The 16,316-nt window shown below is 39.7% G+C and overlaps 1 protein-coding gene across 2 annotated transcripts in view; it reads right to left on the reverse strand.

The window, feature by feature from the left end:
* Nucleotides 1-16,048, reverse strand: part of AGGF1 (angiogenic factor with G-patch and FHA domains 1) — a 37,844-nt gene extending 21,796 nt beyond the window's left edge. Inside the window, exons 1-5 of one of the 2 annotated variants that reach the window (XM_048849534.2) lie at nt 15,627-16,048; nt 14,593-14,695; nt 12,937-13,058; nt 9,876-10,022; nt 7,763-7,948 (exon numbers count right to left, since the gene is read on the reverse strand). In XM_048849534.2, coding sequence (XP_048705491.1) covers nt 7,763-7,948; nt 9,876-10,022; nt 12,937-13,058; nt 14,593-14,695; nt 15,627-15,809 — 741 coding nt within the window. In that variant the 5' untranslated portion in view covers nt 15,810-16,048. Of the gene's footprint in view, nt 1-7,762; nt 7,949-9,875; nt 10,023-12,852; nt 13,059-14,592; nt 14,696-15,626 lie in introns of both variants that reach the window. The other variant, XM_048849533.2, reaches the window with a different exon arrangement.
* Between the last annotated feature and the right edge of the window lie 268 nt (nt 16,049-16,316).

Raw genomic sequence — 16,316 nt, forward strand, 5'->3', positions numbered from 1 at the left:
ATATTTAATAAGCTAATAACTAAAGTGCACTTCAACTCTGAAAAGTCATTGTTATATAGGATGGATGCGGCTCTAGGTTTGTTGTTTGTCAATTAACCTTTGAGAGCTAATCTGTTTGTACAGGAGTTTTAAACCATCTAATTAAAAATTCCTTCTCTTCCTGTATTTTTTTTAAATCTGCTAACTCATCCTGGAATCTGCAAGTCAAGCTGGGTTCCTTCTGACTTATGTATCACCAGAAATAAAGATTCTGTATTCAGAATTTAAGTTACCAATTCTGTTAACGATGTGCAAATGAAAATAAAATCCAGCTCATTCTCCCAGCTATATTGACTCTGCAAGAGAGAAATGTAAAGTAAACTGTAATAAAAATGTATCTCTTTACGTTACTGGCTAACTATGACTATGAATGCAAATATGGACCTGGTCTATTGAGTAAGAAGTTGCTTTTTTCAGTCACTTTTCAGAGTAAAACTGCACTTTAAAGTAATTGGTAACTCACTGTGAAATAACCAGAAATAATAATTTCATTTTCAAGATAACTAACATTACTAGTCCAATGAATATTTGTAGGCAACCTGTAAGTTTCTATTACCTACCCTGGAGAAAAAAAAACCTCATTGTCTTGGCTGTGCCTGATGTTTTGTCATAATTTAATTATAATACACTGTTTAGGATTCCTGATATCAAGCGATAGGACTGATTATAGTATAAAGTTGGGAAAATTTAAATTGCTTTTCTCTTAAAAGAATGCTTTATAAGACAAAGACATGAATCAACATCCCTTGACTATGCAAAATATATTCTCTGATCTCTAGAGTGTCAGGAAAGCGGAGTAGATCTAAATTTGTATATACGGATACATAAAGTTGGCGTGCAGGACAAGAGATATGACTTTTTCAAATAGTATTTAAAATAAGGTATCTGGCAAAGATAATGGTTCAAAAGCAAGATTTAGTAGCAAAGCTATCTGCATAAGATACAACACTGGAACCATAAAACATTACTAGTTACAAACAACCCTGGTTCATTTTCAGATTAAAAAGACATCTTTAAAATGCTAAAATAATTACTATAAATTGACTCTCTTATGCCTTAAAAAAAAAAAGACTAGACATGCAATGCTGCCAAGAAACACCACATACCTTATGGACATGAACTAATGACTTATGACAGCAGCAGCTAATTAATTATAAGGTAAGTTTTACAACAGGAAAATCTTCCCTAGTATTTATGTAACAAGTGCTATCAATTTCTACACAAGCTGGAAATTTTCTTATTACTCAATACATTTCTTTATATATTAAGATGATCACTGAAAATGGAAGTATTGCAACTCAACTAGATAAGATGCTTAAGAACACCACAATAATAAAGTTTTATGTAATTATATAAAAATGGTCAAAAAACCTTTCAGTGACTATTTTCAATATAAATTTTGAATATAAGACTATTTTTACACTTCATTTTCTATTTACGTTTTGCCATTTGCTTGTATTTACAAAACAGCAAAAAGTAACTGCTGTTAACTTTGGAAACACCATTTCTCCTTAATTATTGTGCTCATAAAGATACAACATCTACATTTAAGAAAATTGTGCACTGCCTATCTTATCTACTTTGGGTTTTTTTCATGTTAATGCATATCTTGTTGCCCAATCAAGTTGTAAACTGATTTGCCTGCTTGACCAAGGTACATAGCTAAAAAGCATCTAACATAGACCACATCATAAATTGTGAATGTTTACTCTTGCCTTTTGACTATACCATCCAACCTCCATACAAGATTTCACTTGCTAACAAGATTTCATATATAAAATATCTGACTAAAAATCAAATTCATTCAATCCAAGGGGCCATATGGAATATGATTACACAGCAGAAGTGGAGGGCGACAACAAGGGGAATGTGGAAAAGCACCAAGATGTGTTGATATGCTTTTGCTAGTTAGGGTAAAGGGTTGCCTTAACAACTTTTATGGTGTCTTATTCTTGTAAATATTGTTAGATATGTGAAACACTTTATCACTCAGAACTAACTTTAAGTGGTCTACTCCCCCCCCCCCCCCCCAACAGACAAGCGTTTACCATTATGACTTTTCAATCTTGCAGCCTGTCATTAGCTGAATTAAGCTATGCATCTGTAATATACTGGGGGAGAAGTGGCATCAGTAGAGTTATGCTTTCACATTACTACTGATTTGGACATTTGTACAAAATACAACTACTTTCAAATGCCCCCTTCACTAGCTTCCCTCCCACAAGCCTAAGAGTTCACTGTGCTATTCAACCGTGCTAGCTGCCAAATGCATGCTTTCAGACTGGGATGGCCTGCTGCCTCTGATATTCCAGAGTGGGAATCTACTTTACTCATGGCAACTGTTCTAGGTAAGGAACTACTTCCACTAGCACTGTAAAGGGGGTCAACTAGTGGCCTCTTCACCTAGAATGAAAGAAAACTAGAGATTAATTGTACTGTGAAACCTGTATTAAGAAGCTACCAAAGGGGTCTAACAAAAATTGGTTCCTTAATGGAGATGGTCTTCTAATAAAGATGGAGCACAACTATACTCAGTAAATTTGTGCATACTTTGGACAGGTCTCTCAAAACAGCAGGATGCCTAAAAAAGGAAGTCTCATCCTTCTCCACCTTGTCTCTCAAACTGAAAACTGGAGGGAGTCTGAAGGAGAGCAAGGCAAATAATATCTTAGTTGCTTCAGCTAGAGTACCCTCCAAGTTATTTGTGAAAAAAAACATTTTTCTTACAAAAAAAGCAGAGAATGTAAATAAAAAGCTGTTTCTAGTAGCAATGTATGATATATGCTGGATAACGATCCAGAATTTAAGTGTACTTGTACTTACTGACAAAGTAAAACACTTTAAGACCATTATTTGTAACACTATATTTTAGGCAATACGGATCTGACCCTTATGACAAAGCAACACTATTTTAAGCGCCTGTTCCAAACAAATTAACTCCAAGTTTGCTATGAAAAATTATCAGATCCACATTAACTGAATAAAATTCTGCCACTCCACTTCCCCCCAAAGGTAATTTTCCCTTGCTTTCTGATACAAAATGTTTTTATTTTATTAACAATTCTCCCGAACAACTGAAATGTTTCTACGTAACTACTGAGCATGACATGCCTTTGGATCACTGCTACCACGTGGAGTGCGGAAGGACAGCCAGGCCAAACTTGAGTGAATGGCAAAGCAACCTGGTGCATTTGGTTGCAACGCCATTAAAGGTTCCAATCCCTCAGGAGAGCTCAAAGCATCAAGCCTGCAGGTTAAGGGTGTGTGGCTTGCATGGAAGTAGGGCCAGAGCCCTTTCCTCAACCTCCCCTCCCAGAATCCCTGTCCAGAGCCCTAGCCATTACGGGTATTCCCCTCCACAGCCTATAGCCTTAATGCTGCTACTACCCAGAGGCTGAAATGGAGTAGGGAGTGGCTGGAGTTACCATTAAGAGCCCTTTATTGTACAAGAAGCTGCGCCCGCCCTTTGCCCCCTCCCACAATTCCAGGTATTGCCAATGTGGGCACCTCTGTAGCTCTCCAAGCCCAGAGGCCCTGGGCATTGCCAGACCTAAGGCTAAGAAAGGGGAGGCAATGGGCTGAACCCCTGTGTTGCCACCAAGTGTTGTAGGTAACTGGACAAGTAGAGCCAGGAACCTGAAGTCTGTGCCCTTCAGATGCCTGGTGAAGTAACCTACAGGTACAATCAGATCATTACTAAGTGTATGCAACTGCAGGTGTAAATAACAGCACCCACAGAACTGGAGGCCATTTTCATAACTTTAGGCCTGAGTGTCTTGTGGATACGGTTAAGTACTCTATCTTCGGATTTAGCTCAGGGAAATAACTGCAAACAGATAATGGAGTCTATTTTCTGGGGTTGCCACCTGGTATTGTAAGTAGTTGGGGGCCAGAGACCTGAGGTATATACCTTTCCTCTCCTTCAGGCATTTGGAGCATCCACTTTTGCAGTTCTTCTAGTGCTTAATCATTAGAAATAGCTGCCTTGTACAGTACATAAAATGGATCAGTTTTTGTGGCGTGAAAAGAGATGGTGATTGTACTAGTGCTTCATCTTTGAAGAAACAAAAAGTTTGGAAATATGAAGAAAGTTACTTGGAAATGGGATTTACATTTATTGGCCCTGCAGATGAACCCCATCCACAAAGCATTGTCTGTGGTGATGTACTGGCTAATGGCAGCTTGAAATCTTGCAAATTGAGATGAAACATCGTGGACTAAATGGTAGCCACCTGACTTTTTCAAAGGAAGTCTCAAAGCATTAAAGCAGTCAAAAAGTACTATGAGTAAGCATGCTACACTGCCTGCAAAGCACCTGAAAGCTTCTTGTGCCGTGTCGTACTAATAAGCCTCAAACCACAGCAGACACACTGATTTTGCCAGTTGCAAAGGAGATTTGTTCCATTATGTCTGGGGAAAGCTCAGCTGTGCAGAATGGTGCCATTCCATTGTCAAACACAGTGAGTTGCAGAATTTCAGAACTCAGTGGTGTGAAACATCAAGTGTTGAAATATATTAAGATGAGTCAATACAATGCAATCCAACTTGAGAAGACAACAGATATTGCTAGAGCTGTACAACTGCTTGTTTATGTCAGTTTTGTGCACTGAGTCACTTCTGAAGAACTTTTTTGCCAACCCCTTTCAACATACACCAGGCAACAGAAATCTGAAATGCTAGATCAGTGGTTCTCAACCAGGGGTACACGTACCCCTGGGGGTACGCAGAGGTCTTCCACGGAGTACATCAACTCATCTTGATATTTGCCTAGTTTTACAACAGGCTACATAAAAAGCATTAGCCAAGTCAGTACAATCTAAAATTTCATACAATCATTTATATGTATTGCTCTCTATACTATACAGTGAAATGTAAATACAGTATTTATATTCCAATTGATTTATTTTATAATTATATGGTAAAAATGAGGAAGTAAGCAATTTTTCAGTAAAATGTGCTGTGACCACTTTTGTATTTTTATGTCTGATTTTGTAAGCAAGTAGTTTTTAAGTGAGGTGTAACTTGGGTGTCTAAGACAATTCAGACTCTTGAAAGGGGTACGCTAGTCTGGAAAGGTTGAGAGCCACTGTGCTAGATAATATTCATTTGCTGCCTTGGGATTTGCAGTGACAGTTCACAGTAAGACTGTTATATTGAGCAAATTGAGTTCACCTTGTTATTGGGTTGGTGAAATCGAATTATAGAGCATACAACCAGTTTGGGGTTTCTGCCCTGCTTTCTGAGTCTGCCCTGAGGTTGGTTGTCATGGTTGTGAGCCACTCCAGACAGCATGACAATAATCACCACCTACTACTCCAAACCAAAGGTAGTTATCAAGAGGAAGAATACTTCGCCTTTTTGAGTTATGTGAAGGGGTTAAAATCATCTTAACTGATGCAAAGACCTTCATGACTGCCCTTGGCTGCCTCTATTTGCTTACTTTGTTAAAGTTTTCAACCATCTGAATTCACTAAATGCATCTATGCAAGTGAAGAATCTCCTCCTATCAGATAAATTAACAAATTCTATTCAGAAACAGGACATGTGAGCCTCTTGATTTGCAAGTGGAAACTACAACATTTCCCACATTTTCAGATTTCCTTTACGATTGTGGGGTGGCAATTGGCTTGGCAGAACTTGATTTTTATTCTTTTATAATGTAGTGGCTAACGTCTGTTTATTTTAAGCTTTTACTTTTAGCTATTTAAATGTGCACACTTGTGGAAAATTATGGGGGGTCCAAACAAGAGTTATTTAGTGACAGATGTTGATATTCCAGCTTTATAATCATTAAAACATGAGTTGTCAACATGATGTCAAAATAAACAAAGTAAATTCGTTAAACCAAACTCTAATAAGTTTTCAAGGAGCCATTTTCTTACTATGCCTCTCTGTAAATTTCAATTATTATTGATAGAAATATTTTTCATTGGTATGTGTGTATATGGTAAAACTGACATTTACTGATAAAAATCTAATCCTTTCAAGCCTAATTATGATGATTTACAAGCTGCCGTTGTTGAACATGTGACGGGACTGAAAGCACTATTCAGTTACTACTTCCAAGAAAACTGCAGCTCATTTGCCTGGGCTCATGATCTGCTCATTTTTGTAGGTTAAAGCCATCTTTCAGCGGAGGCAGAAGAACAACAAACTGAGCTGAAATGCAACAGCAGACAGGAGGACCATTTTGGCACTTTTTCTCTCTCAAACTTCTGGCTTTCAATTACAGAGAAATTCCCAGAGTTCTCTACTCTTTCTACCTTTTGCTTCATCATACCCATGCAAAGTTGGGTTTTCCAGACTTACAGCATTGAAGACAAAGTACAGAAAACATCTTCAAGTAGATGACCTTTCAAACACTGAACCTTGCACGGATCCTAGTTCCAATACCAAACAAGCCCAAACTTCTCACGCTGACTGACATTGGCAGCACTAATACAGGGATGGGGTGTTTTTTTATAGTACCATTTGACTTGCATTTTAAGTAATTTGCCTGATACCTTCTGAACAAATGCATTAGCAACACTAGGTGGCAGTATCCCACTCACTATTGTAAGGGTAGGGTGAGTGGGAAGGGCTCCAAGTAAAAAAGAATAATGCTAGTTGGGGGACTTGATTCAAGAAGGTTGAAAATCCCTACAGTAAAAAGCATTAATTTTGTTTATTCTAGGTTTTAGACAACATGACTGTCTGCAATCTGAGATGCTCATGTAATTTCATGGAGGAAAACAGATAACACCGCATTCTGTTTTAGAAATGCAAACTAGCAAGCACTGTGAACAGAGGTAATCAACATGTATCATTAAATTAGTAGTAGAAAAAACTTAATTTACAATTCAAATGGTGTTCCTCTGCAACAATCATTTGACATAGCAAATACTGGTATGCATCAGGAGATGTTTCTTTAATTCTGCTATGAGCATCAATGGCAACAGAACTTGTACCACAACTTGTACAACTTGAAAATGATAATATGCCTAAGTTCAAAATGTCTACTTATAATATAGTACACAGTAAACTGTTTTAGCATTTGGGAGACAAAATATAGTCAAAGAGGAGCTAAACTTTTCTTAATAAACAGCCACTGAAATCAATGTGTATGTATTAAGATGCATATTGCAATAGTTCAGTTGACACAGTAGATAACAAAGATGGCCTGAACAAATGGTATTGGAATAGAAAGGTGGGATATAATATTAATTAAAATAATTCTATGAAGATCAGATTGGATCCAAATGACTATAGATTCAAGATGATGTCAATGGAATGGGCTTGTGGGATAAAGGTATTCACATTGATTTTTCTTAAAGTTTTCCTACGTTTTTATACACAAAAAAAGAACTTAAAAACACACACATTAAGGTAACATTAGTGTTTAACATAAAAGCAATCTCTTCCTCAATTCACCTTGTTGTACGTATCTACTGCAGAGTTATGGCTCATGTGAGAGTTTAAAGTGTTGTATATACTTTGCGCTGCAATTACAGTTCAAACTCAGAAAAACAAAGATGTCCTGACTTAAGGCCCCCACTTTAGCCCCTTCAATCATAAAATTATTTTAAACACTTTCTAGGTGTTAATTCTTAACTTTTAGTGATGCATTGATGACATTTTGGATACATATCATTCCTTCAGTTCACAAAATCCACACAATCACAAGTTGCTCACAGAAAAATAATTTTTGCCTTTGATAAATATTTACAAATCTGAAATAAATTACCTTATATTCATTTGCAGTAATCCACTCTGGATCTTTTCTTTTCTTTTTCCCTTTTTTATCCTTAGTCTGAGTGGTTGAAGCCTGGTAAGACTGAAGATCCACTCGTGAATGAAACTGATATCGGCCACTTTCAACATCACAATAGTAATAAATTCCAGTGGTTGGATCATAATAAAGTTGATTTTCCTTTAAAAAGAAAAATAAAGCAAAATGCATCCTTTAATTAGATTTATGTACTGCCTAGTGAAACATCAAATTAATAAAGAACTGTGCGTGAAGTTCATATAAATGTAACAATGCGCTAAATTCTATTACATATTGCTATAGTGACAGTCATTGGACAAGAAAACACAAGTAAAGGGTCAAGTAACTGTAATGCAGAATGAGGCTGGACCCTATGATCCCAATCTTGCAAACATTTATACACAGGCTTACCTTTACTTCTGTGAGTAGCCCCACTGGCTTCAAATGTTTACAGGATTGCATCCTATCACATCAATAACACATTAACAATACTGAAAAATAAAACATTAGGAATAAGCATCCCTAGATGCAGAGAATAAAACAGGTGGTGCAGGGTTGAGCCAAAATGGTGAGTGTGTTGGAAAGCTTGTAAAACCAATGTCTATGCTGTAGCTGTCCTACACTTTCTAGTGCTGTCAGTATAGCACTTTTCATGAGCATTACATACATTGCTAAAGCATATGACTGAGTTTGCCCATGCAGTGTTGCAAATTTAAGAGTCTAGTCTTCCTTCAGTATAGGACTTCCATTAAGATTAACATGTATGCTCTTACATTCATAGCAAAATAGACGCCTTACAAAAGAAAAAGACATCCACATTCATAAATGAAGACTCATCTATATTGTTGAAGCTGAATAACTCTTGAAGCAGTTTGATCCACTTTGCCTGAGGTCTTTGGCTATGTCTACACTACATCATCACAGTGGCACAACAGCACCACTCCAGCACTTCTGGTGAAGAAGCTCTAAGCTCTCTGTTGACTTTTAATAACTCCTGCCTGCACACTTAGGTCAGTATAATTTATGTCGCTTAGGGGTGTGGATTATTCACACCCCTGAGCAATGTAAATTATACTGAAGTAATCTGTAGTGTAGACATACTCTTGATATTCTTTTTTATTTTCTCCCAAAATTATTTTCAATTAATCATAAGAGCATCCAGCTAAATGGAACGGTTTCCTACACTTTCTCTGAATAGGCTTTTGGTAGCAGAGAAATCTCAATGACTCAGGGTAGGCTACTACAATCTGTTTTGTTCAAAATTTGACTTATTTTTAAGCTCATGTTTCTAAGTCTAATTTTAAAATAAAGATTCCAACAGAAGCTTTGCTATTGTAGAATAATTTGCTACAGAAATAATTTTCTCCTTAAGAGACATCTTTGTTAATGGTACAAAAATGTTAACAGTACACAAGGTCTGAAAGGAACTAGATAAAGGCCTACATTTGCTTTTCATACTGGCATTTATCATCATTCAGCAATTGCACTTTTAAAACCGCATATGTGAACTGGATGATTGCACAAAACACTGCAATTGCATGTATGAGGAACCTGACAATTTGAGAGTAAGTGTTTGCACTGATCTTTGAACTACAGTGAATTTCAACTGGTTCACAGAAACCGTAACACCATCAACTTAATAATGCAAAAATTATGGAAAACACTATTAAGAGTTCCTTAGCACACGGTAAACATGATTTATATTGTTCACATCAAGGGACACATTTTTGTGATTTTTTCTCAGAGTGTACCACTTAAACAGCTTTATGTCCCATGAAAAATATTTAGCAGCATCTGACCTCTGTTGCATTGGTTTCAGTCTAGAGTTAAACCACTGAAAACAAGTGTTACTCCAGTTTTGTCACTCTGTTTAGAAAAAAACTTGCTTGGAGATGAAATTTTCCTTTTCTTTTCAAATTATTTCTCAGGATATTTGCACACTCAATATTTACTTTAAATTATAAAATCAGCTCAGGTCTTAGTTCTCTGTTGATTCCATCAATCTTTATTACTCCAACTTTTATTATATCAGGCAAATAGAACAGATCCATATATGTAAAACAGCAACAATTTTGAAAAAGAAACTTACCGAATTATAGTAGAATCCAGTGCTGTGGTCATAATACAATCCAGTAGTCTCATCATAAATAAACCCAGTCTGTGATACAGCAGCTTCTGCAGCAGCTCTCAAGCTTTCTGCTAATGTACCTTCTGCTAATGAAGTATCTTCTGGTTCCTAAGATCAGATAATAAAAAAAGTAAGTTGCCTGCTACAAGAAAGGTCAGCTTTTATTCTTCCATTGTAACACACTTCAGCATTTTAAAGAAATATCAATGTTAATGAATGGATACAAATCTAGTGCCTCAGGGATATGGAGGTCTCAGAGGATTGTTAGTGGAGAAAAAGAGGTTGAAATGCTGACTGCACTGACGACAATGTCAATACTCCCACTAACAGGTCAATGGGGCCAGAACTCCACCCAAAGCCTTTCATTTTTCATTACTCAATTCAAAAGTGACTCAGGTTACTGACAGTAGTGAAGAAAGTTACCATCTGTTGGCCCCACAGTGACCTTTATAAAATAAACATTGGTTCTCAGTTCAGCGTTTAAGTACTAGATTGCAAAACCAGCACCACAACTGAGATACTTTGAGAGGTGCAAGACTGACAGGCGAAGAGTGAACTCATTTCTTATCCCAAAAAGAAAAGGAGTACTTGTGGCACCTTAGAGACTAACCAATTTATTTGAGCATGAGCTTTCGTGAGCTACAGCTCACTTCATCGGATGCATACCGTGGAAACTGCAGCAGACTTTATATACACACAGAGATTATGAAACAATACCTCCTCCCACCCCACTGTCCTGCTGGTAATAGCTTATCTAAAGTGATCATCAAGTTGGGCCATTTCCAGCACAAATCCAGGTTTTCTCACCCTCCACCCCCACACACAAATTCACTCTCCTGCTGGTGATAGCCCATCCAAAGTGACAACTCTCTACACAATGTGCATGATAATCAAGTTGGGCCATTTCCTGCACAAATCCAGGTTCTCTCACCCCCGTCTACCTACATCAGGGGGTAAGGCAAACTGACAGCATAGAGAAGTGGGAGAGCTGGCACTGCCAAATGCCCATGCTATACCTATTCTGTTGATAGAAGATTTGAGTGTAAGTACTTTCAATCCAATAAAGTAATCGACATAATCCTTATGAGCACTGCAACTATGCCCATATAGGCCTACCTATGCATTTATGTGCTCATCACCATGTTATCCGAGTAATTTATAAATAGAGTCACACACTATATGAAGGGTACATTTATTAGTTTATAAAAGGTTAATAAATCAGTAATAGAGGTTATAAGTATGTTATAGACATGAGTAGTATGTGTTAGAGACTGATATCCAGGTCACTGGGTTGCATATAACCATCTAGAATATGTTCTGTTATACCAGTATCTATCACTTATTAAAACTTTCATAGATCATCTAACTATTTATAAATGTACCCCTAATAGAAAGTGACCATAAACTCTATAACAAACATCAATATCACTGGTTTGAGTCCACCTTTGCTGAGACCCCCCATTCATGGTTTCATCCCCTCTCCCGTTAACTGATGAAGTTCCTTTCTCTAGAACCTTTCAAATTCTAGCTCTCCAGTTTCCAGCATGCACATAATGCTACTGTCTACCTTCTCAAGCATACAAAAGAAGTATAACCACAACACACACCTTTTCTCAAACTCCCCTCTGCTCCCCATTCATTTCAGGATCCATTTAAAAAATAACTGCTTTGTTTTTAAACTGTGTATACTAGTTGCAGCCAACTTCAGATACTATGGTGAGTATCAATTCTTTGGCCATGTCTACACTGACACTTATGTCGGCAAAACTTTAAAAAAACCCACGACACCCTGAGTGACGTAAGTTTTGCCAGCATAAGCTATGTCTCTCACCGACATAGCTAGCACCGCTCATTGAGCTGGTTTTATTATGTCAATGGCAGAACTCTCTCCTGTTGGCATAATGTGGCTACACAAATGATCTTACAGTGGCACAGCTGTATTGGTACAGTTGTGTTGCTGCACGCTTGTAAGTGCAGACATGGCCTTAGATAAGATACCTCTGACCTTATGTCTCTCCCTTTCTCCTCTGCTACTTCCCCCATCTTCTAATACGGACCCTCTCTCCCAGGCTTTTCCCACAATTTCACAACTAATGATAAAAGAGCCTTCTCCTTTGCAGTTCCTACTCACTGTCAGAGCCTTACCACTGTTCGATCCATTAATTCCATCTATCTTCAACGCATCTAAAAGCATCCTTTTTTCCCCTTTCAGGTTGCTACACTTTCTTTCCCCACACGTCTGGGGCTTCTTCCCACACTCACCTCCAATGCAGTACCTCTGACTGCAATCTCAATTTCCTTGTCCACTCCTGTATACCTCTCCAGCTACACCTCCAACCTACCTGCACACGTTTTGCAAATATTTCTGACTGGGCTACTTTTCATGCTTCCAGGCCATGCCAGGCAAGGCCCATGCTACCACACGCACACACACTTTCTTTAAATTGTTCCTTAAAAGAAAAAAAAATCTCATTTGGTTCCAGCTTTACAGAGATGGTTAAATCAGAGGACTGCTATCCATAGAGGATACAAGGTTATGTGACTGCTTTAAAAAAAAAAATTATAAATGATGTTGTGAGTTTATGGTTCTACATAATGCAGATTAGAAGGATGTTCTTTGTGTAAAAACATGCTGCAATTATAGCTCCTAATCTAAATTCTGTGCTTCTTAAAATTTTCTTGCTTTAAAATGTGCATACACCTTTACAACCTAGCCCCAATCCTGCACCCAGATCCATACTGGCGGACCTGATTGCAGAACTGGGACCCTAGTTTTATTGCACAAAAGGAGAAAAAATTATAAACAATCTTCAGTACTGGATCACTGAAACAGCTATCTCAGACAGTAATATTGGAACTGAAGCTAGACTTTCAAAATCATAGACATGTTGACAGATTAAGGACTCCAAAAGTATTTCAAAACACACAGTTCTACTACCTGTAAATTCTCGATTAAGTTATCCCCTTGTCCACATTCAGCAAGTTCTGTGCTACCAATGTGTGAATGAATATCACCACCTGCCTGAGTCTGCTCTGTAGAATTAGGATTGGGACCTTCATTCTCATGGTTCTGCTGCAGTGATAGTTCAGATGCGTTATCTTGAGCATCAATGTTGTTACAATAATTCTGATAATTGTAATAATCTGTAGAAAAAAGTTTAAATTGCATAAATTAGCAAAGTAACATTTTACACAAATCAGCCTGACGACCCTAATGCATATGCTTCACTTTTCACAAATAGGCTAACTAGCCTCAATTTCCAGGTTGTATGCACCATTTTGGGTTTACCCCACTTTTGTTGAGCAAATGAAAACTTTCTTAAGTGTACTTCTGCAACTGCTGAAGTGTATGCACAAGTAATCCTGTTATTTATTCTTCTATTATGCTAGTGTCTAGGAGCCTCCATTAAAGATCAGCATTATCATTGTGCTAGGCACTGCACAGAGAAGTCAAACAAAACAAAACAAAAACAAACAAAAAGAGCTGAGCTCCTTGCCCTGGAAGCTCACAATCTAGAAATCAGACAGCACATAATAAGTGGATAAAACAGAATGGACTGGGATGATGAAACAATAATAAAATGAACTGTCTTTAGTAGAAAAGCTTAAAGCGCAACTCAGCATTTGCCTAATCAATGCCAGACAATAGTTATTTAAATGCATCGCAGCAGAGGTTGTTTTTAAAGGGGGATTTAAAAGAGGATAAGGGGATGGTACCCTAGATCCTAGTAAGTGCCCCTTCCCAATCATTGACTAGGACTGCTCGGAGGGGAAACCAAGCCGCTCTGCTCTGGATCCCCTGGGGTCTTTAGGCTGTGGTCTGAGTCCCTTGGGCCATCCAGACTCTGGAAAGCAGACAGGGCCCTCCTTCCTCATGAGGCTTCTATATGCGGGGTGCCTTTTCCCTCCTGAACTTGACAAAATGGACCCTTGAGCGATGAGTTTCTACCCTTTTAAAACCTTTAGCCCCAGGTCCAGTGATCCCCTTGCCAGCTTCCTCACATGAGCAGAGATCCCTGTTAGGTGACTTACCAATGAGACCTCCCCCATTAAACTAGTTCTTCCGTGCAGGGACCAGTCTTTTAGCAAATTAGCAACTATTGGGTATTTAATGGTCAACTCCCCCCTACTGTTATTCTTTTGTCACCAGCCTTTCCAATGCCAACCCAACATGGAGGCAAACACAACCTGGAGAAGGACCGAAGGATGCACATTCAAAACAGAGTTTGCAATCTGACACAGACACATGGGGTTCATAATCTCACACAGAGTTCAAAAATTGTAGAATCACATTCTCAGTTCTTCACAGGTAGCTTTCCAAATTTTGATGAAGAAGTATTTTTGCATGCATAGAAGGCAGCATGACTGCTTGAAGGAGAAGCAGAAAACTGGACAACTGAAACTAATCACCAGCAGTACAAAGCCTGGATCAGCAGTTTTATTTCACAGACAATGACAGGGCTCAATAGTGAAAGGCCTTAAAGGCAATGACAAGAAGTTGTGTTTGATGCAGGACAGGAAGGGGAGCTACATGTGCATATAAAATAAACTTCAAATGAATAAGAAATGGAGAACAATATTTAGGGAGTTAGTTAAGTCAGTGAACTAATTTAACTGATTAATGAAAGTGTTAAGGATCTTTCTTTCCATTGCTTCCAGTGCAATTTCCACTGGTTACCTGACTGTTGCCAAGAATCATAGTCTTCAGTTTGCACTTCTACACTAGATGTCTCTCTCTCTTTTTTCTTCCTATCATGGACTTCCTTACTCAGCTCTTCGACCTGCAGGAAAAAGCGTGCATTATAAAAACTATTAAATCAAAGCCATTATAATTACCATCTCAGAAAACTGTACTGCTCTATTTTCTTGCATATATTGTACAGAAACAACTATTTAAGTCTATCATAGATACCATAACTGATTTTAGTTTCTTGAGACTCCCACGTATTAGACAAGTGGGTGTCATAACAAAGATTACATTCCAGTCATATTAAAATTATACTGATTAAAGAAGGAAATGTGAAGGAAGCGACCAAACCACTAACTGTTTGTAAGGTACAAGACTAAAATTCAAACATGCACTTTTCATGTGACCCTAAAGGATAATGTTTATCATTTTAGTATACCACAGCTAGTGATGTGTCAACACTATAAAAATCTCTGTGACCCATACTGCCCCAAATCTTTACCAGGCTGTCTTCTATCTTTTTCCTTCTCTTGCCTCTCCCTAGTGTAACCTTCCCTTTCGATTAAGGAACCAGGTTTGTAAGTCTGAATACTATATAGAATGTACTTGTAAGCAATGGTTTCAAAAATGCTGGAACTAAGTTCCAGTGCTGGGCACTCAACTTGAGAAGCGAAATTAGATCAAATATCTCTGTAGGACTTTCTGTGAACTGGAGAATGTTAGAGCTTATGGTTGTCTGGTGCTGCAGCTGAGGAAAACAGCTCAGCGACATGAGAGACTAACAAGACCCACAGCCTGTCAAGAGCCAGAGGGAGCATGGGGCTGGGCATGCAGACCCGGATCTCTGAGGGAAAACCCTGAATACTCAGGGACTGATGAGGTGTCTGGCTGCTAAGGAAAGGGCCGCGCCAGTGCGGGAAGGGGAGCAGCCCCAGAGGTGAGGGGAGGGCGTGCCCGGGTGACAGGGGGAGGCTCGGTGAGTGGGGAGGGGAGGGACCCGCAGCGGCCTGAGACGGGGTCGGTACCTGTGTCTGTAGCGCCCCGTTGCTCTCCTGGGCCTCCCGATAGAGCCGCTCCGTGTGGCGCAGCAGCCTCTGCACCTGCTCCAGCTGGCTCCGACAGCACCCCAGCTCCGCCTCCAGCACCTCCACCTTCCCTTGGAGGGCCCGCAGCTCGGCGCCCGCCTCCGGGAGCGGCGGGGAGGCCATGCCTGGGGCTCTAGCTCCCAGGGACCCTCAGCGGCCGGAGCAGGGGCGCAGCCAGAGCCAGGAGGCAAAGCGGCAGCGGCGGCCTCGCAGCCCGGGGCCTCCCGCCATGGCCCCGCCCCGCCCCCCCCCGGGGAGTCCCTCGCGCTCGGCTACCAACGCTCCTGAAGAAAAGTTTCCGGCGGGAACGAGGGGCTGCGGCAGTACGCTGCGCACCACACTAGCACCAAGGGGCGTGGCCACGACGAGTGACCCGGAAACGGTCCCAGGGCAACAGGAAGTGAGCGAGAGTGCTGGGGCTTTGCTATGCGCTTGCGCAGTGCACCCAGGCCTATAAATACAGGGAGCTTAGCGGAGTGTTCTTTACTAGTCGTTCAGGGGGTGGTTGGACTTCGGTATACGGGGCCCCGCCATGGGCGGGCTGAGTGGGGGGGACTCAGCGTCAGTGGCGCTGTTGGAGGGCAGCATGCGGTGGTTCCTCACAGGCGGGGTGAGGAGTGACTGGCTACA

This window comes from Caretta caretta, chromosome 5 (genome assembly GCF_965140235.1).
Source record: "Caretta caretta isolate rCarCar2 chromosome 5, rCarCar1.hap1, whole genome shotgun sequence".
NCBI classification, from domain to species: Eukaryota; Metazoa; Chordata; order Testudines; family Cheloniidae; genus Caretta; species Caretta caretta.